The sequence below is a fragment of the Dipteris shenzhenensis genome, chromosome 24 (assembly GCF_047967505.1).
Source record: "Dipteris shenzhenensis isolate YYH24624 ecotype China chromosome 24, Dip_SZ_1.0, whole genome shotgun sequence".
In the NCBI taxonomy this organism is placed as follows: domain Eukaryota; kingdom Viridiplantae; phylum Streptophyta; class Polypodiopsida; order Gleicheniales; family Dipteridaceae; genus Dipteris; species Dipteris shenzhenensis.
Genome location: NC_141619.1, coordinates 6,522,006 through 6,545,287, shown reverse-complemented (window position 1 = coordinate 6,545,287; position 23,282 = coordinate 6,522,006). Strand labels below are relative to the sequence as shown.

Genomic DNA, 23,282 nt, shown 5'->3' with positions numbered 1-23,282 from the left:
TCTTCTTCAACCCGTCCTTTGAAGTTGTCACATATCACAGTGCCTTCTCTGTATAAAGTGTTGTTACCTCCGTCTTGGGTTTCTGACAGAGCCAATTCTGTTCGATCCGGTGGAAAAAGCGGCTGCGTCTCCTTTGGCATTATAAAGTCCCTCTTCGGCAACAACTTTTCCTTTAGCGAGTCCTACTTGGCATTTTTCCATCTGGGCAGTTACTCGCGCATAGACATATTGCCCCGACTGTTTGCCACAGATGTCTACATCCTGCTGAATTTGTGCCTCACATTTTCTGGCACTGTCCACATACTTGTGATTTCCTCGCTCTCATTCATCAAGGGCTTCGAGCGAGATTTCCTACTGTTACTTTTGGTAGGTTCTTCTGGTTATTTGGTTTTCATCCCGCTAGACAGGGTTTTGATTTATTTTTTGTTTAGGTGCGCTACTAGGCACTTTGGAGTCTATGATGGACAGAAATCATAGAGTCTTTGGTGATCCTACTTTTCCATCTTTAGTTTTTCTCAAACGATCTCTGCGGCAATCGTTTTATGATTGCTTTTAGACTCATTTGATTGATCATGATGTATATATGGCTTATATTGAGATTTTCGGTTGAGTAGTAGTTACTCCGCTTTTGGAGTAATTATGAATGTAATTATTTCACAGCAATAAAATATTTCTTCTCACAAAACAAAAAGAAAGTATATAGGATAACTCCCAATATGACACGTGGCATGTCTAGGACTCATTAGACTATAAAACACCCACTAGACACCTAGTACACTCATTTTGACTCACTTTGGCTTCATATTCCAACGCCTGTCAGCTCCAAAAGATATGGATCTAGGAGAGTGGCCCGGCCACCCCATTCATAGCTGACCTCCTTCTTTGAATACATTACTTGCATGCTCCTAAAATTGAATTCCCTTGTGTGAAAGGCACTACCTTCGGGAGCAGACTCCTCACCAAAGTAACTCCACTTTCTGGGCTCGCGAGAACAGTCACCACTCACATGGATCTCTTACTTTTTCTTGCTCACAATCCATGGAGGGGCTTCCTTCATGTCCCTTTCTTGGGAAAATGAGGTGTGATGGCTCTTGTCACCACTGCACATATTGTGCAAAAGGACATCCAGCATTGCCCTTGGGGATGGGGATGCCAAGCGGCACAGCTGGTTTGTAGACACATTCTCAAAATTCTTCCTGATATTGAGAAGCTTAGGGTGGGCAGCACTCTTGGGATACTCTCATACCCTGTCGGAAAGCCTCTTGGCTTCCTCTGTTTAACTGATATAGGATGGCTTGCTGACAAAATCCGAGTCCTGGCAGGATACTCTGGTATCCCATAGGGGAGCCTCTTCGCTCTTGAAGATAACATTCGGCACACCATAAGCAGCATCACTACCTAGCGGCCTGCTGCAATCTGGTGACCTATGGCTACGTTGGTACATCCAGGAGGACCCTCGCAAGGCTTCCAAGCATCTTGAATGCTTTTGTAAAATTTGGCCTCTGGGCAGCTTCTGTTGCATCATGTATAGAGATATACTCTGATTGTGTAGCCATCTGAACTGGCTCCTTGCCGCTGCTCATGGTTCTTCAAGGCAGTGAGCCACAAAACTCATGTAGCACCCCACAAGGGGCTGGTCTGCACAGCACCCTAGTGTGCAGCTGATTTGTGAACCTTTTCGAAGCTTAAACAGAAGTTCCTATTTTCACAAAAAGACAAACAAAGAAAAATGTTATTAATCCACATTACTCTCACTGCTATCATGTGCAAATGCAGAATTTCAAGTTTAAACTTTCTGTTTTTTAGTTAACAACAGGACTTTTCATTAACCAAATGGAGCCATCAACATGTTTTAATCTGAAGGACTGTCTCATATCATGCATGATCAGTTCACTGCACTTTGTAGAGTGTAGCTGATCCGTGACGTGCAGTCTATGTTTTGGATTTGCAGTGGCTTACCACTTTGAATAAATGCAATTTCAAAAACATTAAATACATGTACGAAATGCTAATTTTTTTATTATGATCCATTGTGTCAGAATTGTGAATAACAAAATTGAATAGAACCAAGAACTTCCAACCTCATTCATTACAAATGTGATGAACAAACCTTGCAGCTGCAAAATACAATGTACTGCATTCTTTTTCGCTTTTTCAAGTTCAGAAAGCTCCATCTCTGCCTTGCTTACTTTGGTTGCATTCTTTTTCATTTGCATTTCTAATATCTGATAAGAAAAAGTAAAGTTACGGTTTCTACAGAGCTTTGCAATTAACACACTAATAATAACATTGAAATTGTTTCAGATACCATAGATAGATATGCTAATGCCCCACCTGCAGGTCATGAATAATGCTTGCACCTGTACTGTTAAGTTCCTTTTCCACGGCAGCTCTATCTAGTATCCGCAATGGTTTATCATTTTCCACCACATCATTCTCACATGTAAAATCGCCCAATGGAAGTGGAGGGGCAGAGACGAGGTTTACCTGCAAGCAATACACGTGAGTCACATTAGCACTAGCTTGCCAAGAACTCGCTTGGACATACACATCCTTCCACAATTAAATGAAGTTCAAGCATTGCAAAGGCGGAATCAATTGCAGGCTACTCGCAAGAGGGGTGAATTAAACCCACCAATACATGGGGAGACCTTGAAGCAGGCAAGTAGCATATCCCTCACATTCACCCCTACCCTCCTAAAGGAAAGGGTTACATCTGCACAATAAATTAAACTTGAAATACACCTACACTATAAAAAATCACATATATATGATTTCTCAATGAGCTACATAGATGCTGTATGGCTGCCACATTCGGATAATTGTATAGTACAGAAAAAGTCCTCGGAAAAGCTGGCAACTCACCGGCACTCCTTGCTCCCCTCAGCTCTCCCTTCTCTCTCTCTCCCTCCCCCTCTCCTCCTCTACTCTCCCCTTCACCCTCTCTAGTTAGGCTGCTCTTCAAAAACGAATTGCAGTGCAAGACTTGGTTGCTCCAAAAAATGAATTTAAGCTCCAGGTCTTGGCTGCTACTACAAGAAATGATTTTGATCTACGAAGTGCTGCTGCTCTAAAACAAAATTCAGCTCCAGGATTTGGCTGCTATGATTTTGATCCAAGATTTGGCTGCTCCAAAAAACGAATTTCAGCTCCAAGCTTGGGCTGCTCCAAAAAATGATGTTGAAGCTTTGGCTGCTCCAAAAAACGAATTTCAGCTCTAGGATTTGGCTGCTCCAAAAAATGAATTTGATCCAGGCTTTGGTTGCTCCAAAAAACGAATTTCAGCTCCAGGATTTGGCTGGTCCAAAAAATTATTTTGATACAGGAAGTGTTGCTGCTTTCCAAAATGAATTTCAGCTCCAAAACCAGTCTCAGCCTCCCCTTCTCCTACCCTCCCCCTGCCCTGCCTCAGCCTCTTCTTTTTCTAGCCCCTCCTACATCAAGGAGTGTCGGATAGAGCTTGATTGTGTTCGAGTCGGCCTCCTCACCTCGATTGACGAATGGATACACATTCAATCAATCCTTGTCTGCTTCCACCGGCTGCAAAAACAATTATTTTCTCAAAAGACAAGTTGAAACAGCTCAAAAAGCATGTGGAGATAGAAAGTTCTACCTCACTCTTCGCTTGCATCCATGGATCCCATCCTTCCAAATTGCAAGCCATGGACTGGATGCTTGCGGCTTTACCGGAAGACCTCACTCCTCACCTGTCAAATGTTCACTTACTTGGTCGAGGCTTCTTCTAGGTGGTTTTCGATTTTCCTGAGGCCACGACTTCGGTGACTCGAGGCTAATCCCTTGGTGCTAGCCTCTAGGAGGATCTTTCTATCACCATTCACTTTGGGTTTTGATCCTATTCAGGAGGATAGTCAGATCACATCTCTTTTTATCCGACTACCTGGTGTTCCTCAGGTGTACCATCGGCAAACCTACCTTCTTCTTTGGCGGAGGTGGTTAAGGCTGATGCTTCAATGACTAGTAGATGGATCCTTTTTTCGTTAGAGGATAGAGATTACAGGAAAATAGGATCGGTGCAAGATATGTAGGACCCACGTGCACTTTGCTAGAGACTAGCCAAGAGGAAAAAAGGACCCAAGAAGTCTTTGGGTGTGGCTCCTCCTTGTACTGCTCTCTCGGCACTCCTGTTTGTCCTACGGCACGTGCTACTAGACAACCAGCTCCTTCAACACGTCAAAGACCCCCTCGCGTCCTCCACCTATGGTCCCCCATTGGGTTGCGGTTAGGATTGTCACTCCACCAGCAAAGGAGGACACCTCTCATGACCCCGGGTCTTCTTCAATTGTAAGAGGAGACATTCCTGTTTTAGTTGTGACTGAGGCTCTTGTTCCCTCATTTACAAATCAGGAGAGACCATCAGATGCCAAGAGATACCTCAGTTCCAACTGAGGTTAGGATCAGTGATGGCACTAATGCAAACACACGCACTCTTGATCCTCTACCCGAAATCTGCTTCATATTATGTGAGAGATGGTCCTCCTCATTCTTGCTGTAGATAAGAATATCATCAAAGAATACAAAGGCAAACTTGTAGAAGTAAGATTGCGAAAAACCCAGTCTGAGTCAGTAAGTTGCTAAACACATTTCCTACTATGTCTTGGGCCAAGAGTAGAGAAGAAGTGGTTATTGACTCTACCTCCCATTTGATTCCAACAAGACTCTCATGCATGAAAAGCATACTCTTCTCTCTTATATAGTAGTGTCTGCTAATGAGCCCTTGCTGCAACAAGGCGCTCTTGAATTCAAGCATCTGTAGGCCTCTTCTGCTCTTCCCTTTGCAGGACTGCTAACTACCGGCGAACTCCAATCTCCCATCTGATAATGTCACGTCTCCTGGAGCTAGCAACCGAGTGGTAGAAATCACTATCACTAGTCTAGTGGGCTGCAGCCACATGTAAGAGTTATGTGATTGCACCACTAATTTGGAAGCTGATCCTCATGTGATGACTGTCCACCCTGAGCGTGAGAAACCCAGATCTGCGATGTTGCCTTTGTGAGGCCCTCCTCTGCCTATAATGCATTTGGAATCCTAAGACTAGTAGACCATCCTCTCAATTGAGGTTTTAAAATCATCAATACAAATGGAAAGTATTTGAGGTTGATACTTTAGCTGAAATGCATTCAAATCCACCTCTATCTAGAGCCCAATCATCAACACAAAATCTATCAATTCGTGCATGGATGGGCATCCGTAGTCTCTTGTTCGACCACGAAAACAGAAGAGAGTGTGGCTATGTGTGAAAGGCATCATCAAACCATGTATCTCTGCCACTAAACTGGAACAAGAAGGGAACCCAAGCTTCTCTCTCCAATGAGTGAATACCACCTTTGCTACCCCCTTTCCTAGTGAAGGCAACTCCACCGTATTGAAATCACCTCCAATGACCCATGAATCTGCAATGGAGACCCAGGAGAGCAGCTCCTTCCACGATTCCCTCTGTTGTTGTGGGCCTATAGGTTTAGAAAACCAACCTTGCATCCTTCAATCAAAAGCAGGATCCATTGAGCTCTGGAGGTAATAATGACTTCTGGTCCAACAACAATGGGAGAAAAGATGTAGAAACTGAAATGCATGTATCCCCTTAGTGCTAGCTATGGGTGACCAAAAGGTATAGCCTGAAAGCATCTTACCTAACTTGGCACAATCCCTAGCATCCAATTTGTTTTCTTGAATAAAGAGAATGTCAATAGTGCCCCCAGTACCACCTGAATGAAGCTCATTACACATCAGCGATCCATGGCGGTGATGTGGCATGCCACCAAGGCCTTGTATGTTTCAAGATACAATCCTCATTGGCGGGAAAATGTAGGATGGAATAGCTTACCCGAGCTAGTGGTGGAAATGAACCTCTTATGAGAAGGAGACCTCCTCCCAAAATTTGTCAAGTGGAGGAAAATCCAAGGGGGAGAGAACCCCCACCCTTGCGAACGGAGATGCTCTGTCGATAGGAAATCTAATAACAGCATCCCTAAAATGTGGAGGGCACAAACTCCTCTTATCTCCTTTGCTAGGACAGAAAATGAGTTCCTATGTACCAGGCCTGACACAAGAGTGCGAAGAATCCCTGCACTCCAAGAAGAAGAAGAGGAGACCTCCTTGATGTCATCATACACATAGCTATAGGGTTTTATGCCTCCCTTTTGTCAACAAATCCTCACACACAGTCCAGAGATGATGCCAAATATGTTGTATGGCAGTGTATTCCTATGTTGTTGGAACCAGATATGCCGGCCTTACTAGTTGCACCTTTCACCAACATAAGAGTTCAGGACTGCACTTCTTGCCCTTCATAAGGGCAAGTGCTCGGGTTCGGATGGACTTACCCCTCTTGTTTCATTGATTTTTGCGATATGATTGGGGATCACATTACCTCAGTCCTGCAAGGTGTTTGGGACTCTGGTAAGATCCTAGAATAACTTACAGATGGTCTCATTCATTTTATTGTAAAAGGGGGCAGCAGGAACTTAGTGTATCAGTGGAGACTGATTGCTCTTCTGGGGACTTGCTACAAAATCTTAGTGAAAATGTTCAGCTTATGCTTGCAGCACATCCTTCCAAATCTTATACATGATACTCAGACGAGCTTCATTCGTAGCAAGAGCATCTTTGATAATATTTTCTCATTTTGGGAGGCTTCTGAGTGAGCTATGCAAACCAGCCTGAATTGGCCTTTCCATGCTTGGATTTTGAGAAAGCTTATGACAAGGTGGGGGGATTGGCTTTTTTTGGAAGGCATCCTTCTTCGCTTTGGATGCATCGATTCGAGGTCTATCCTCCTTATACAGATCAGCCCATAGCCAAGTGCCTATTGGGGGGGTCAAGGGAGAGAGGTTTCAGATTTCTAGATCAGTCCGCCAGGTATGCGCTCTAGCTCAGTTCCTCTTTTTATTCGTAGCTGCAGCGATGACCATCTATATTAGATCTCAAGATGATATCTTTGGGCTGAGAATTCCCCTCAAACAGGATGAAGAACTTTAGGACAGTGAGCCCACAAATGATACTGTTGTTTATCTGGATGCCACAACACATATGCTCACTTCTTTCATGACAGCCTTGGATGTATTTTACACTGTTGCGGGAGCACACATAAATTGGGATAAATCCAATGGCTTTTTGGATTAGTTGTTGGAGATATCATAGCCAAAGAGTGTGTTGGTGTGTAGTACTAGGTAATCTAGTACTAGTCTATGTGTGTGCGTCATGTGTGAGTGCCACGTGTCATCATGGGTCTTATCCCATATGCACTAGGTGCTAGTGTGTGAGTGTGTAGCCTATACAAAGGCTTGTACTTCACTTGTCATAATATACTTGATGAATGAATGAAAGCCTTTGTCATGTCTTCATTTGAGTGCATTCTGCTACTTCCAAATCTTCTGATATTGTTGATCAAGTAGCTCAACCTTGTCATCCTCAACATCCCAAACTTCTTCACGCATAAGGAGCAGCCGCATTTTGGTTCGCCATGTGGGAAAACCTTCCCCCTTAAACTTCTCCACAAGGATAGAACTTGAAGACAAGGAAGTCATGATTGAAGAGGACTTCGTGAAGGCGGACAGCAGCCTGAGAAATCCTTAAATACTTGTGAATGACCTCAGAATCTCCAAAATGTAAACCTTGATCAATATGCAGCAAGATTACACCTCAAAATGAAGTAGGACAGTTCCAAAAATACTTTGAGTGCAGCAGCAGCCTTCAAATAACCAAGTCAGCTAGAATATGGTCCAAACAGCAACAAAGAAACTCCGAAATAGTGAGGCGGCTGCAGCAGATGCTCCAGAATGCAATGAAACTCCCACGTGTGAAAGCAGCTGCAACAAATGGATGATAACAGCTCCGAACCAGCTTGTAAAGGCTGTGTGAAGCCAAAAAACCAGCAGCAGATGGTCTCCAAGGAGTCGCCAATGCAGAAGGAGCCCAAGAAAAAGGATTTCCAGCGAGGGAATGGTTTAAAAATGCCTCGGGTACCTGCAAGTAGGGCTGGAGCCTTGGGAAGTGAGCCGACCAACAAGTAGGGAGGCTGCCAAGAGCCTACTAGTTAAAGCTCCAAGAGGGCTTAGATGAAGGCGGCTATGAAGAAGGCAAAAACAGAAGCAAATGGCTGCAAAGAGGAGGCAGAATAGAGGCGAAATGAGCTAGCTGAGAGGAGGCAGCGTAGGCAAAATTAGGGTTAGGGCTAAAAGGCTGGCAGGGCGGATTAGGGCAGGACTGACCTACTCTAATGCCATGTTAGAAACATGGTGGAGAGAGAGAGAGAGAGAGAGAGAGAGAGAGAGAGAGAGAGAGGGTGTGAGGAAATGACTAAGGCCATCACCCTCATTGGTCTTTGCTTGGCCGACTCTCTCATCCATCATGTGGATTTCAAGTCGACAGCTAACCAGATTTGGAGTCGCCTCTAGACCTTCTTTGGTAATAAAATCACCAACTCGAAAGTCTTTCTGAAGCTCAAGTTTTATGATCTGAAAATGGAAGAGCGTGATGAGTTGACTGATCATCTAGCCCGGTTTCAATCTCTTGTTCAACAACTCTCAAGTTTGAAAAGTGTACTTGATGAGATGGCTGTCCTTATGAAGAGTATGCATGGAATTTCTCGCTTTGAGCACACTCTTGAAGTCCTTCGTCTTAGTACTACCACGTTTGATGATATGGTGGCACTCCTCATTGAGAAGGACCGTAACATTATTTGCAAGTTTTGCAAGAGGAAAGGACACATTGAAGCCCATTGCTTCAAGAAGAAGGAACAAGAACAAGAGAAGCATCATGCCAATCTTCTGGCTGAAGACCAAGGTCAACCTGAAGAGCCCCCGGAGGAGATACATGCAGCTACAGCAGAGGTTCATGGCCTCTCTCTTGATGACAAGGATCCTTTTGACCAAGGTTGGGACCCTATGCTATGTATGTTTGTGTTGAGTCAAGAAAAGGTTCTCAACCTTGAGTTGTCCCTCTAAAGTGAATGTATTTGGACTCAGCCCTGGGTTGTCCCCCAAATATGAATGTATTGAATTTTACCACCCAATTCAGAGGAAGGGGGGCTGACGAGTGATGATTGGTCTATCCTTGCTGGTCGCAAGCTGACTGAGATGTCACTATGGGAGGTGTTGGATAGTTGGACTTGCTCTTTGCAGTATTGGTGGAGGGGCGATCGGTCTACTCTTTGCATGTTGGGTCTCATACTCTTTGCTCTGAAGAGGGGTCTCGGAGATATCATAGCCAAAGAGTGTGTTGGTGTGAAGTGTTGGTGTGTAGTACTAGGTGATCTAGTACTAGTCTATGTGTGCGAGTCATGTGTGAGTGCCACGTGTCATCATGGGACTTATTCCATATGCACTAGGTGCTAGTGTGTGAGTGTGTAGCCTATATAACGGCTTGTACTTCACTTGTCACTATATACTTGACTGAATGAATGAAAGCCTTCATTATGTCTTCATTTGAGTATCACTTCTTCACTCCCTAGCCTCTCTCTCTCTCTCACACCATGTTTCTAACATTAGTAACGAGGACATCCCTGATTGGGGTTTCACTTGGGTTCAAAGGAGTGTTCCTGTCAAGTATTTGGAGTGCCAAGTCAGCATGAGTATCTCTTCATCACGACACTGTGCGCCAGTCTTGGATGATTATAAGGAGAAAACTACTCTTTTGGAGTTCACCCAAGCTTGATCTTGCATACAGGGTTGTGGTGGTCAATCAAATTTTGTTGGCCATTGCTTGGTTTATTTTGTTCTTGTTGGTGCTATTCTAGTGAGTGTATCACTCAACTTAAAAGACTTGTAAGGAATTTTCTATGGAGTGGGCTTGATGTCACAGCATATGTCATAGCGACGGTGGTAGCGAGGATGACATGATCCGGCAGCACCGCAGGATGATCTTACACAGAGGCCGTACCCGTCGCTTTATTTCTAGACGACGGAGGATGATGGCAGATTTTCGGAGGAGATTGCTCCATGGAGACTTGGCACCGCCAGCAGCCCATTTGACACTTGCCCAGATCTTCACACTCATGGCAGGAGGCATGGTCGATGGCCATGACTTCCATCATTTCTTTGGATCACAGACCCCTTAGGGAAGACGATGTTCCTCATATTTCATATTTTACATTTTGTATCTAGGCATTTTTTGTACTCTATTTCATTTCATTTTGTATCTAGGATTTTTGTAGCCATTTTTGGCATCTTAGCTGTATTACGATGAGGCCACCTAGTTGGCGCATCGTTGATGATGTATTTTCCTTTCGGATGATTTTGTGTCCCATAGGCCATGTATGGCCTTCCGTGGACCTTTAATAAAATTTCTTTCTTTCTTTCTTTCTCTCTCTCTCTCTCTCTCTCTCTCTCTCTCTTTGGAGATCGCCATAGATGAGGAATCACCTTTGACATGGCACGTCGGATCTAGCGAATGAGGAGACCACGTCCTCAGTTGCAATCGCTTGTGCAACAACTATCAGTTTAAAATGTCCACCAGATGATGAGGACAAAATGGAGGTTCTCATGAAAAGTATGGAAGCGGTCTCTTGTTTTGAGAACACTCTTGAAGTTCTTTGCCTTGCAACGACCACCTTTGTGACATGGTGGCTATTCTCCTTGAGAAGGATCGCCGTAACAAGGACACAACTCCAACAAAAGACTCAACGAAGACCAGGCACTTTTCTCAAAAAGCAAAAGCAAATTAAAAACCTTCAAATGTACTTACTGCAAAAAACTTGGCCATTTGGAAGATTGGTGCTTTCAAAAGCTGGCCAAGTTTTTTGGAAGATCCAGTGGTACCATGGAGCGGGCTTACAGTGGTACTTAGATCCTGACCCTCTGCTCTTGGCCCTGGGATCTTGGAGATTGTGGTTATATGGAGGTGCACCTATCAGGTGCTTGTAGTGGGACCCACAAGCAGAAAAAAAAAAAGCTTATAAATACAATGGATTTTACCAAAAAAAAGCTTGTAGTGGGACCCAAGAGAGTGGAAGTTCATAGATCATGGGCACCGAAAGAGGGGGGTTCCCTTCTTTCGTTTCACGGTTGGTAATGCCAGAATTTCAGCTGAGCAGTAGAGGTTGGATTCCCTCCAGAGCCCCCCATTGGGACAACTTCATCATCACCGCAGATTTGCATAGGAATTTCTGGAGGAGGCTCTGGAAATCCCTCAGAAATAGAAAGATCACTCTTTTCTTTTAGCTTTCTATTCATGGAGGGATTGCAGTGAACCTGTGGAGATCACAATTTGGGGCTAATCCCACTTGCCCTCGCTATCATTCTGCAGAAGAGTCGGTGCGACATTGCCTTTGGGACTGCAGTCAGGCGAGGACTGTTTGGAAAGGGGTTGCTCGGATACTCATCATTTTTCATACTTCCCCTTTCTTCATGACTTGGGGCTCGGTCGCATGGTTATCCCTTACTGGGCCCCAGGTGTTTTATGAGGGTGAGCCTTCTTCCTGGGCACTCTCGGTCCGCCGGCAAGTGATACAGCCCTGCTCTCTTCAGGATGTACCACTTACTCCCTTTAGAGCTTCTCATGCTTCAGTGGACACCTCTTGGGAGATTTTGGCTAGCATTTCCTCTTGGCACATTTGGAGAGCCAGATGTACAGAGGCCTTGGATGGCACCCAGATACACCCATCACAGGTGTTCACGAGTATTTGGACTGAAACGGTTCACAATTTGATAGCCATATGGGCCAGCATGTAGGGCCCTTCACGGGCAGCCTCTTCTAGGAGGACTGTATTTCTTCAAGTTTGGAGGGGTTCTCCCTTTTTCTTGAAGGTTTCTATCGGATTGAGATGGCACTATCAGCCCCAATCCTTTCTTTTTGGCTCTTGAGCTTTTCATGCATTGCATGGTGTATCCCGTATGGAGCTTGCTCTAACGGTTTTCTTTAATACTTAATAGAAGTCCCCGAATGCAACAGTTACAGTGCTCCAGGCCACGTGTTAGGGTCATTGTCTCTGACCCTAACATCACGGATGACCACATCATGCTCTAGTGTCCAGATGGCTCATTCTTTAGGCAGAGAGTCGAGATCACTGGGAGACAACATCAATGTAGGATTTGCCGGACCCCCCCTAGGCACTTTGCTAGAGATTGCCTAAGGAAGCGAAAAAAGAAAAGGCCTAAAAGGTCCATGGGTGTAGTGCCTCATAGCACTGCCACAGTTGGATCTACTTCACAATCTACGGCGCATCCTAAAACTTCTTGCACTGCTGGACCTTCTCTCTCTCCCCCAGGACCTCTCATCTTGGACCTTCATCTACAGTGCGACCAGGACCGTCAGCACGTCCTATTCCAGTTGTCCCCTGTTGTTTGCCAGTCAAGGTTGTTGAGCCAGTTGCACCTCAGGAGGCTTCTAATGGCGCCACAGACCCTTCCTTACAGGCAAGAGATATTCATGTCCTAGTTCCTGGTGTTGATGAGGTTGCTCCTGTTTCCTCGAAGCTTCATGTGAAGGAGCCTCCATCTAGGGAGCAACTCGTTGATGAAATCCGTGCCTTACTCCATACTAATGCTACTTATATGGCCTCACTCCATCAGCATCCCCCTTTCTCTTTTTCTCCTCTTTCTTCACCTCTTGACAGAGGCAAGGGGATTATTGCTTCCATTCCACCATCCGCATGGATCCTCCGCACACTTGTGCCAGATGCATCAGTCATGAATTCTTTTGCAGTTCTAGCAGACATGGAAGAGTTGAGTTAGAGGAGGAGTTTGTACCCTCTACCTTTGGGAAGCAGGTTGTTCAGATCACGGTGGACAAAGCTTCCCCTTCTGCAGATGTGGGAGTGCTTTTCCCAATTGTCTTCCCTCCTCTTGATAGGGTAGGTACTTGCATTTATGTTTCTTCTTCGATGCTCTTCTTGGTGATTGGACATGGGATCATAGTTCCCTCTACAACTCAATGGATCATTCTTTTGATTGGCGAACGTAAGGTTGGTTTATTAAACCTCTATGCCCCCAATTAAAGAGGGGACCGTGTGCTTCTATGGAAGGAGCTCCTTTCTTGGTCTTGCATTGCAGAGCCTTGGATCATTAGGGGTGATTTCAACATGGTTGAAATATCCACAGACAAAAGGGGAGGTAGGGAAGGTGGTGTCCATTCCCTAGAGAGAGCAGCTTGGGAGGCCTTCCTTTTTCGGTACAGTGGCATAGTTGCTTGTCATGATGATGCTTTCCACACTCAGCCACAGTCAATCATGTTTTCTTGGTCAAACAAGAGATTGCAGATGCCTATCCATGCACGGATTGACAGATTTTATGTGGATGATTGGGCTCTGGACAGAGGAGGGACAATATGCATTACACATGGGGTGTCCAGTTCATATCATTTTCCAATTGTTTTGTTGGATTCAAATCTTCAAGGGAGGAGCTGCTCTGCCAATATCAGGATTCTAGATGCCTTCTATGCAGAGGAGGGCCTTACAAAGGCAGTGTGGCGGAGTTGGGTATCTCACATGCATGATGGGCAGCTTTTCCCATCAGATGTAGCTGCAGCTCTCTCAGATATTAGCGACTTTTATCATTCAATTGCTCGTATCAGGGGAGGTGAGATCCTCAGGCGAGGGATAGGTATCCGCCAGCAGTTGGCTACTCTTCAGAGAGAAGAGCAAAAGAGACCTACAGATTCTTGGGTTCAGGAGCGCCTTGCTGCAGCAAGGGCTCAGTAGCAGTCACTGATAGATCAGAGAGTAGAGTATGCCTTTCATGTCAGAGAGTCATTTTGGACTCAGACGGGCGGTAGGGTCAACAAGCAGTTCTTCTCTACTCTTGGCCCACAGACATGCTAAGGAGAGCGTTTCACAGCTTGTTGACTCGGACGGAGTATTACAGACACATATGGATGCCATTTGCAGGTAGCAACAGATTTCTATGCCTCCCATCTTACAACAGATCTTGACACACAGGCCAGAGATGATGCTCTAGTTGTTATTTGGCAGCACTTACCTATGTTGGTAACTGGAGATATGATATTTCTTACTTGATGCACCCTTCACCAAAATAGAGTTAATGACTACTCTCTCTGCCCTTCACAAGACACGTGTCCTGGCTCAGATGGACTTATCCCTTCTTTTTTTATTTCTTTTTGGGATCAGATTGGGGATCACATTACCTCAGCCTTGCATGATGTTTAGGACTTGAGTGAGATGCCAGACTCACTTACTGAGGGCCTCATTCATCTTATCCCAAAAGGGGGTTGCAGAAAGTTACTGTCTCAATGGAGACCGATCACTCTGTTGGGTACTTTGTACAAAATCTTAGCAAAAGCAATTAGCCTATGGTTGCAGCCCTTTCTTTCGGATCTTATACATGATACACAGACGGGCTTTGTGCATGGTAGGAGCATCTTCGATAACATCTTCTCATTCTAGGAGGCTTCTGACTGGGCCATGCATAATGGCCATAGGCTTGCCATTCTACTCCTGGACTTTGAGAAAGATTATGACATAGTTGACTAGGGCTTTCCAAAGGGTACCTCATTCGCTTTGGATTCACATATGCATGGATCAGACGGGTGCCAGCTCTAAACAGATCAGCCCATAGCCAGGTTCTTATTGGGGGAGTCAGGAAAGACGTGTTTCAGATTAGCAGATCAGTCCATCAGGGATGCCCTTTAGCCCCCTTCTCTTTTTATTTGTGGCTGAAGCTATGAGCTATTACCTTAGAGCTCAAGCTGATATTATAGGGCTGAGGCTTCCGTTGAGGCAACAGAATGAGCTCTTGGATAGTGAACTGATAGATGAGCTCTTGGATAGTGAACTGATAGATGACACAACTGTTTTTTTGGATGTCACACCAGAGACACTCACCTCGTTCAGGATAGCCTTGGATTTGTTTTGCACTGCAGCAAGGGCTCATATGAATTGGAACAAATCAGATGGCTTTTGGATTAGTGATGAGGACACTCCAGACTGGGGGAATGACATAGGACTCACTTGGATTCAGAGAGATGTTTCCATCAAGCTCCTGTAACCGCCTGATTTAGGATATGATCCATGGTACTTAGGATGCCAAGTTGAGGTGGGAATCTCTTCAGCATAGCAGTTTGCTCCTGAGTCGGAGAGCATCAAGAAGAAACTCGTTTTTTGGAGTTCTGCCAAACTTGACCTTGCATCCAGAGTAGTGGTTATGAACCAGGTATTATTGGCCACGGCCTAGTTTGTTTGTTACAGATCTAGAGGTTGTATCTCTCAGCTCATGAGATCTATCGGGAACTTCTTATGGAGTGGGTTAGATGGCACCTCAAATGTTGTAGCTAGGGTGGCTTGGGAGACCATCATTCTCCCCACAAGGGAAGGAGATCTCAATATTATTGATCCGAATTTGTAGTGTATGGTCTTGCTCTGCAAGTTTGTAGTGAGAGGATTGATGCCTGGATAGGAGCCTTGGAAAGATTTTTTCTTATGTAGCATTCAATCTTGTACGCCATCTCAGGGGGGAGATTGAATGGACAAGTCGAGATGGATCTTTACTTCAGCCCATCTTTGACCTCCCTCTTCCCCTCTCATGGCAGCCATTCTGAAAGCTTGGGGCAGCTGTAGAGGCTCTCTTTGGAGAGTTCCACCCTCCTCTTGCGAAGAAATAGACAGATAGTCAATCATGCGGAATGACTCTATATTGGATGAGCATGGCATATCACTAGGAGTGTCACATTACATGCAATGATCTAGATAGAGGCAGCCATACCAGCAGAGTGGATAGATACAGATGACACGCCGATCACAGAGTCCACTTAGTTGGGAGCTTTCACGGGGACGGGTATTCCTTTACAGGTTATTGCCTTGCGGGATGCACATGAGGAGATCCTTGTCTTTGATGTTCAGTCAGGAGGCAAACTTCTCACATCTTCAGATGATATTCTTTTGGAGGTTGCCTTCCAGCCTGTTAGGATTGCAGGTTATATGGAATGGGACAGGGACTCACATTGGCATCTTGATCCTGACCCTGTTCTCCTGGCACTTGGGTCTTGGAGACTCTGGTTGTATGGTGGTTCCCCCATCAGGTTCTTGCAGTGGGACACAGTGGAGTGGGAATGGATCGATGAAGAGCACCGAGAGAAGAGCATCCCCTTCTTTCGTTACACAATCTACCGGAGATTTCAGCTCAGCAGTAGAGGTTGGAGGCCCTCTAGAGCTCCTCATTGGGATAGTTTTCGGATTTTTGCAGAGGTGCAAAAAAACTTGTGGAGGAGACTTTAAAAATCCTTCAGGAATAGAAAGATCACTCTCTTCTTTTGGCTTTCTATGCATGGAGGGATTGCAGTTAACTTGTATAGATCCAAGTTTGGGGCTGACCCTACTTGTCCTTGATGCCACGTAGTAGTTGAGTTAGCTCAGCATTGCCTCTGGGAGTGCAGACACGCGAGAACAATCTGGAAGGGTGTTGCTAGGATATTTAGGATATTTCATAGAGCACCCTTCTTCACGACTTGGGGATCAGGGGCATAGTTATCTCTTACTAGCCCTCAAGTGTTTTTCGAGAGCCATGACTCAGACTCAACCTTCATTATACGACAACACTGTGTGGATTCATGTTCTCTCCAGGATGTTCCCTTCACTCCTTTCACAATTGCTCATGCTTTGGTAGACACATCATGGGAGATTGTCGCTAGCATTGCAGCTTGGCATATTTGGAGGGCCAGATGTACAGAGGCGATGGAGGGTTCCCACGTTCACCCTTCCCAGTCTATGGAGTGATACTATACACACATTGTTGGCCATCTGGGCGAGCATGCATGGATCCTCCAGAGCAGCTTCAGCCAGGAGAGATACTTTTTTCAGAGTTTGGAGAAGATCTTCTTTCTTCTCTGAGTCTCCTTCAAGGTTAAGATGGCATTTTCAGCCTCCATCTTAGATTTTTGTTAGCTCTTTTTTAGCTAGGTTTTTGTTCTCATGTTATGCTCTAGCCGAGATAGCATGACCTCGGAAAGATCGGTGGGCATTTTCTCTTAGATGACCGACTTTTGTAATATTTTATGTGCATAAATAAAATGGTCAAGAGAAGTAACTGCCAAGGTCCTAGGTGAGGGTGTAATGGCATTGACTAGGTGGTTCTGAGTGCTAAGGCCTAGGTGCACCTAAATGTGTAATAATGCCAAGGGGCAAATGTTCTAAATTGTGCCCCAAGAGAGGGGTAATTGGTGTACCAAGTAAAAAGGTATTAAATGATGACAGGTGGCAGAGGGAACCATCTAGGGAGTTGTGGGTTTGTGGATAGGCATGAGAGATAAATTACGTATCTTAAGTAACATGCGATCCATGAAATTGGCTGGGTGGATATACGTGATGCCATCGCCTGTGATTGATGTAACAAAGGAGAAGTTTAGGAATTGAACTTAACAATTGGTATCAGAGCACATGGTAGAGATCAAGGGATGGACGAAAGACCAGAGCTTCAGGCTGGACGAACAGGATGAGAAGAGAGAGTGGGATGCGTGAAGGGCATCGTGAGCGTGATCTGAAGCGGTCGGGTACAAGGAGTGCGTGATAATTCGGCTGCTCGTGACCTCCACGCGATGGGCTGATTTGACAGATCACAGAAATAGAACGGTTTGTGAGATTTGATCGGCGCTGACCTGCGACGTGATACGTGAACAGCCCACGAAATGTGATCGGCGAATTTGGAGGGGTTGTTGCCCGTGACGCAGAACAGTGTGGTGGCTGTTCAGTTTCGTGGGCTACCTGGACGTTATAGTTACCTGACAGGTCGACCTCCAGTGGTTCCAAGATCAATATCAATTTATTGATAGAGCGGAGGGACGTAGCTTAACCGTCAACGCGGAGGGTCTACACTAGGCACGAGATTTGTTGGAGTGAAGCGATATGTGGAGCGTGGTGATAAATCTGCGTAACAGCAAACGAAAAAAAATAGATGTTCCCGTTTTGCACAGGCCGGAGGATCTCAAAGCATCGTGACTTGTACATGTGGTCCAAAACCAGCATAACAAGGTTCAACAGGAGGAGTGACGAGTGATTTCTGGGTCTCAGCGTCGTCTCCGACGATTTACTCCAGGGAGCAAATTTTCTTTTCTTCTATATTGGATTTTAGTTTCCAGTTTGCTGGCGATTTATTCCTGTACAGCAGAGGTTGCAGTTTATTATTCCTGTACAACAAAGGGGAATCTTTAAAAAAAAAAAACTGTTTTCCCTTTGAAATAATGGAGGCAGAGGGACAAGATTCCAGGGTGAATCCTAGTGAATCTAGAGCACGGTCTACACAACAAGTGTCCCATCACACAACACCTACTCTGGTGGGTAGAATTTCGGTATTAGAAGATGCTTTACAGCAAATCATGAACCAGCAGCTTCAAGTGAACGCTGGTCAAAATGAAATTAGGGAGATGGTGCAAGCCTGTCGGCTAGGCCATCTAGAATTGACGAGGGCAAAGCTCCAGCAGAGCCAGAGCCCAGTATACACTCATCAGAGCGTGCGAAGGTCAAAGTGCCTAATATTGCCAACTATAGACCGGAGAAGTACGCTGGTCGGATGATCGAGCGCAGTTCTGATGTGATCGAGGTTTGGTTACACAAGTGGAAAGAAGCCTTCGCCATTTGTGAAATCAGATCTGATCTAAAGAAAATCCGTGAGGCCACTCACCTGTTTATTGAGGTAGCGGATAGATGGTGGATAAAGCAACAGAAAGATCAAGTTGCCCCTACCACCTGGGAAGGGTCTAAAGCTGAATTTAAGAAACACTTTCTTCCATCCTGCCAATTGCATCTGCATATGTTTCGCATTCGGACTCTCCTGCATTTCCGCGTCGCATTCAGATATTATCATATTGACCGTGCGATGGTCTTTATTCAGTGGACAATCTTTCCACTGATGTCGCTGAAGGCAGCCGAAGCACAATCCTTCTTTTCTAGCTTTCTCTTTTTGCTCAGGGGTCAACGAGGACTTTGACCAAGCCCGGGCTGCCATTGGAGTTATTTTCCTTTTCACCCCAACGGTGGTACTTGTTTTTGCTGGTCCCTCAACTGGCTTCACCTGCTTGGTTTGGCCACTTGGCTGCGAGATACTTGTCTTTGAAGTCCATTTCCTCTGAAATCCCCCTTTTCTCGAGTACTTATACTGAGTCCCTGCCTGCACATATCCACTAGATCTGCCTCTGGCATCCTCATAGTTCAGGGCTACTGCAATAGATTCATCTAATGTAGTCACATATTTAGCCCGAACTTCCATTTTAATCTTGTCGTTTAGTCCATAGATATAGTCTTTCAACTGAACCGACATAGGGAGAGGGTATGTTATCTTCATAACACATTCCCTGAACTTGTCAGTGTACTCTGCCACCGACAAATTCCTTTGGCGAAGGTTTCTATAAGCATCCCAAGTTCGGGACTCTTCATCAGTACCTGTGTTGTTAAGTGTGTCTGTTACTAAGTTAGTAAGCGGTGCACCTGATAACATCCTTTCAAAGCCCGCAGCAACGGGGTATACGGTTTTCGATGAGCTCGAGTTAATTAAAATGAAAGGGCAAGTCGCCAATCATGATGTGATTGTGTTGTTTGACTCAGCGTCAACGCACAATGTAATTAACTCGAAGCTTATTAAGAGGCTCAAATTGAAAACTAGTCCGTCTGACTATGCTTATACGGTCAGGATGGCGGACGGAAGTTCAACTGAAGTATGGGACCAAAGGGTTACCCAGTTGGAACTTCGAATTCAGGACTATGTTGAGAAGCTGGACTTTGAACTGACTAGACTTGCTCACGTAGATATAGCCCTAGGCATGGCTTGGCATTTTTGGAAAAATCCAGCCATTGATTGGAAAAAGCATATTTACCAGTTCAACATGAACGGAGTAGAATATGTTTTGCGAGGTGAAAAGAATTTACCTCGAGGACCATTGATTTTAGCCATGGAAATTTGGAAGACTCCGAAAGAGTTTCTGTGCCTATGTATAGCATCGGTAGAGCCGGTTGATGATTCTTCGGCTAGCACTGATGTTATGCAAAATGGTGAGATGGCCAAGCTGGCTAATCTTATAATAGAGGAGTTCTCTGAATGTTTTAGGGATGAACTACCTTATGGGTTACCTCCAGAGCGGAATGTTCAGCATAAGATTGAACTGATCCCGGGGGCAAAACCTATAAATAGACCTCCCTATAGAATGAGTTTTACTGAAGAGGTGGAGGTGCTTGGACAACTGGAAGAATACCTCAAGTTGGGGCAGATTCAACCAAGTTTCTCACCTTTTGCTTCGCCAGTGATATTAAAGAAGAAAAAGGATGATACGTTTCGCCTCTGTATAGATTACAGAGCATTGAATAATATCACTGCTAAGCACAGGTATCTGATGGCTCGGATTGATGATTTGCTAGATGCATTACATGGAGCCGTGATTTTCAGCAAGATAGATCTTAAGTGTGGCTATCATCAGATCCGGATTAGAGCCGAGGATGTGCATAAAACTGCTTTCAGAAGCAGGTTTGGTCACTATGAGTTTTTGGTAATGCCCTTTGGACTTACCAATGCTCCAGCGACATTCGTCATGCTTATGAACGATTTACTACGTCCGCATATCGGAAAGTTTGTAGTACATTTTATTGACGATATTCTAGTGTTCAGTAAAAGTATTACTGAGCATCGTGAACACTTAAGAATAGTGTTCAGTACTTTGAGGAAAGCCAATCTTTATATAAATAAAAAGAAAACTATACTGTGTATGGTTAGGCTTGAATATTTAGGATTCATAATTCCAGAGGGGGTAGAAATGGATCCGAAGAAAGTGGTTGCGATACTGACTTGGCCAATCCCTCAGAGTCTGACCACGTTGCGATCATTCTTGGGGTTTGTCCAATTTTATAGAAGGCATATCAAAGGATATTCCGAAATAGTGTCGCCATTGACTGATCTGACCTCAGATAAAGTACCTTTTATATGGGGACAGAATCAACAAGAAAGTTTTAACACCATAAAACAAGTTGTGGTCACAGGACCGGTGTTAAAAATAGTTGATCTCCGGGACAAGCTTGTTTGTATTATGCGGTCAGCTCCGAAATTTCAAAAAATGTCGAAATCGGACCTCAAAAGGTCAAAAATCAGCCGCTGGACTGTTGGAGCTACCTCAAGCAAAATCTGAAGAGCTGAATGTGAGAACCAAGAACGCACACTGGAGCACCAAGCTTACGGGAGTCTGGAAGCAAGCGCGGGAATGGGCTCTAGAGACGGAAGCGCTCTAATACCAAATGTAGGAACAAAGTGGAGACAGGTTGTGAACACAAGTGAGCAAGAGTGCACACACAAGAAAGCTCCAATAGAAATGTTCAAATGAAACAATACAAGTACTTGGTATATATAGTACCCAAGTACTACTGGTCAACCATAGGGTTGACTTTATGCCTACAACACCGTATCTTTGTAATCTCTTACAACTTTGCAATAAATCATGCCTAGGGTAATGAACTAGTCCCAAAATTTTGGGTTTCTGTCCCAAGATAGGTTTTGTATGCATCGGTTATAAGCTCAGAGAGTGCTTTTGCTTTTTCTCGGCCATATGCTTGATGCAAGAGATGATGTGCAATAGTTGAAATCCTTGCTTAAAGGATATCTTGTTGAGGGCTGCTATAAGCCAGATAGAGGTTTTTGAGGTTTTTTACATGGATGCCCAGTATAAGCAGCAGCTCTTGCAGAAATCTCCTCTCGTTTTTTGCAATCAATTGGTTCATGTCTCTCCATGGATGCCAACTAAGGACTATCAAAGTATGATTCGTCACAGATTCCTTATGTGGGTTGAGGTGGTAGACCTCCCTTTATTTTGCAGGCTTGCATTGCCTTATTTGGCTGAAGCTTTGGGGAAGATAGTTTGTCCTCCTCGTTTTTCTTTGGAAATGTGTATCGCTTCTGTGTTTTGTGGGACACTGCTAAACCCATTCCCCCTCATCCGGCTCTTCAGGTTGATATGGCGGGAATGCCATCTTAGCAGGGTTTTTTCAATTTGAAATAGTGTGGAAATTTTGGATGTAAGAAATCCGAACGTCCACAGTTTTTATTGAAGACTCCTGCTGCTGCCTGTCCAAATGATGCTTCTATACTTGCAGCAAAGCCACACACTTGCAATTCAGGGAATGCAACTCCCCCCTTAGTGGCTGCTAAAGTGCAGGGTACACCTTCTAAGGCAAGGGACAAATGCCAGTTGGAGAAATAGCCTCTTCATCGGATCGGCAAATCTTAAAAGGGTTTTCAAGCCAAGGACAATAGCCAATAGGAATTGGAAGGAGAATGCATGTTCTTCTAAGGAGAGTCAGGCAAGTAATAGATTTGCAGTTGGCAGGTGGTCCGCAGTGGCTCGGGCTGATCCCCTGTGCTTACCACTTAAGGCAACCATACCTTTTGACAATCCTATCTCCTCCCCTGGCTATATTTCTAATAATGAGCAAGGAAATGGCTATCAGGAATATGCTAGTGAGGGAGACGGTGCTAATCTTTTCTGGACCTGTCTATGGCTCGTGACTTTCTTCTCAGATTACGGACAGATCTTCATGCTCGTTTTCCCGGGATTACTTTTGGCAGACAGTTCTCGCTGTTTCGGTTGATATGCCTCTAGGCCGGACTACGATCTCTTCTTTTGTTGGTGTCGCTTTTGGGCTCTTCTATGGTCATTATATCATGCCCGTGACATTCAACTCTATGGGCATTCTTCTGTGAATCTTGACCATTTCTTTCATTCATCCTTGCATCAGTCTCTCCAAGATGTGCAATCTCTTGGCGACCTTCCTTTGGAACAGTTGGAAGTGCTTTATGCGTGTATTTAGTTTATGGGTAGCAGTTGTTCCACTTTGGGACAGCTATGAATGTACATTCTTCTTTAATGAAATAGTTATTTTTACAAAAAATAAGAAGTGTCTCTGTGTGTGTGTGTGTGTGTAGAGAGTCTCAAAAAAGCAGAGAGAGAGGCACATATAAATTTTGCTGATAATATAATCATGGATTTACCAAAAAAAAAAAAAAAAAGTGTGTGTGTAGAGAGAGAGGCACATACATGACAATATCTCTAACACTCTCATCGCAATGGAATATGCAAAATATTAAGATCAAGATGTGTTGGTCATGCAGGTGGATGTGGCGAAGGCATTTGATACAATACAGTGGGATTATGTCTCTCAAATCATGTTAAAACTTGGTTTTGGGCCAAAGCTAGTTAATGTCATATATTGGCTTTACACAAATTCCACTGCACAATGCTTTATAGGGAATCATTTGTCTGAGTCTTGGACTCTCGAACGTTCAGTTCGACAGGGATGCCCTCTCAGTGCTTTGCTTTATGCCATCGCTTCACATCCTTTGCTTCTTTA

General features: G+C 44.6%; 1 protein-coding gene across 1 annotated transcript in view; it reads right to left on the bottom strand.

The window, feature by feature from the left end:
- Nucleotides 1–23,282, bottom strand: part of GMI1 (gamma-irradiation and mitomycin c induced 1) — a 309,165-nt gene that overhangs the window by 23,842 nt on the left and 262,041 nt on the right. The window contains exons 34-35 of the mRNA XM_087395876.1: nucleotides 2,335–2,487; nucleotides 2,111–2,225 (exon numbers count right to left, since the gene is read on the bottom strand). Coding sequence (XP_087252002.1) covers nucleotides 2,111–2,225; nucleotides 2,335–2,487 — 268 coding nt within the window. The remainder of the gene's footprint in view (nucleotides 1–2,110; nucleotides 2,226–2,334; nucleotides 2,488–23,282) is intronic.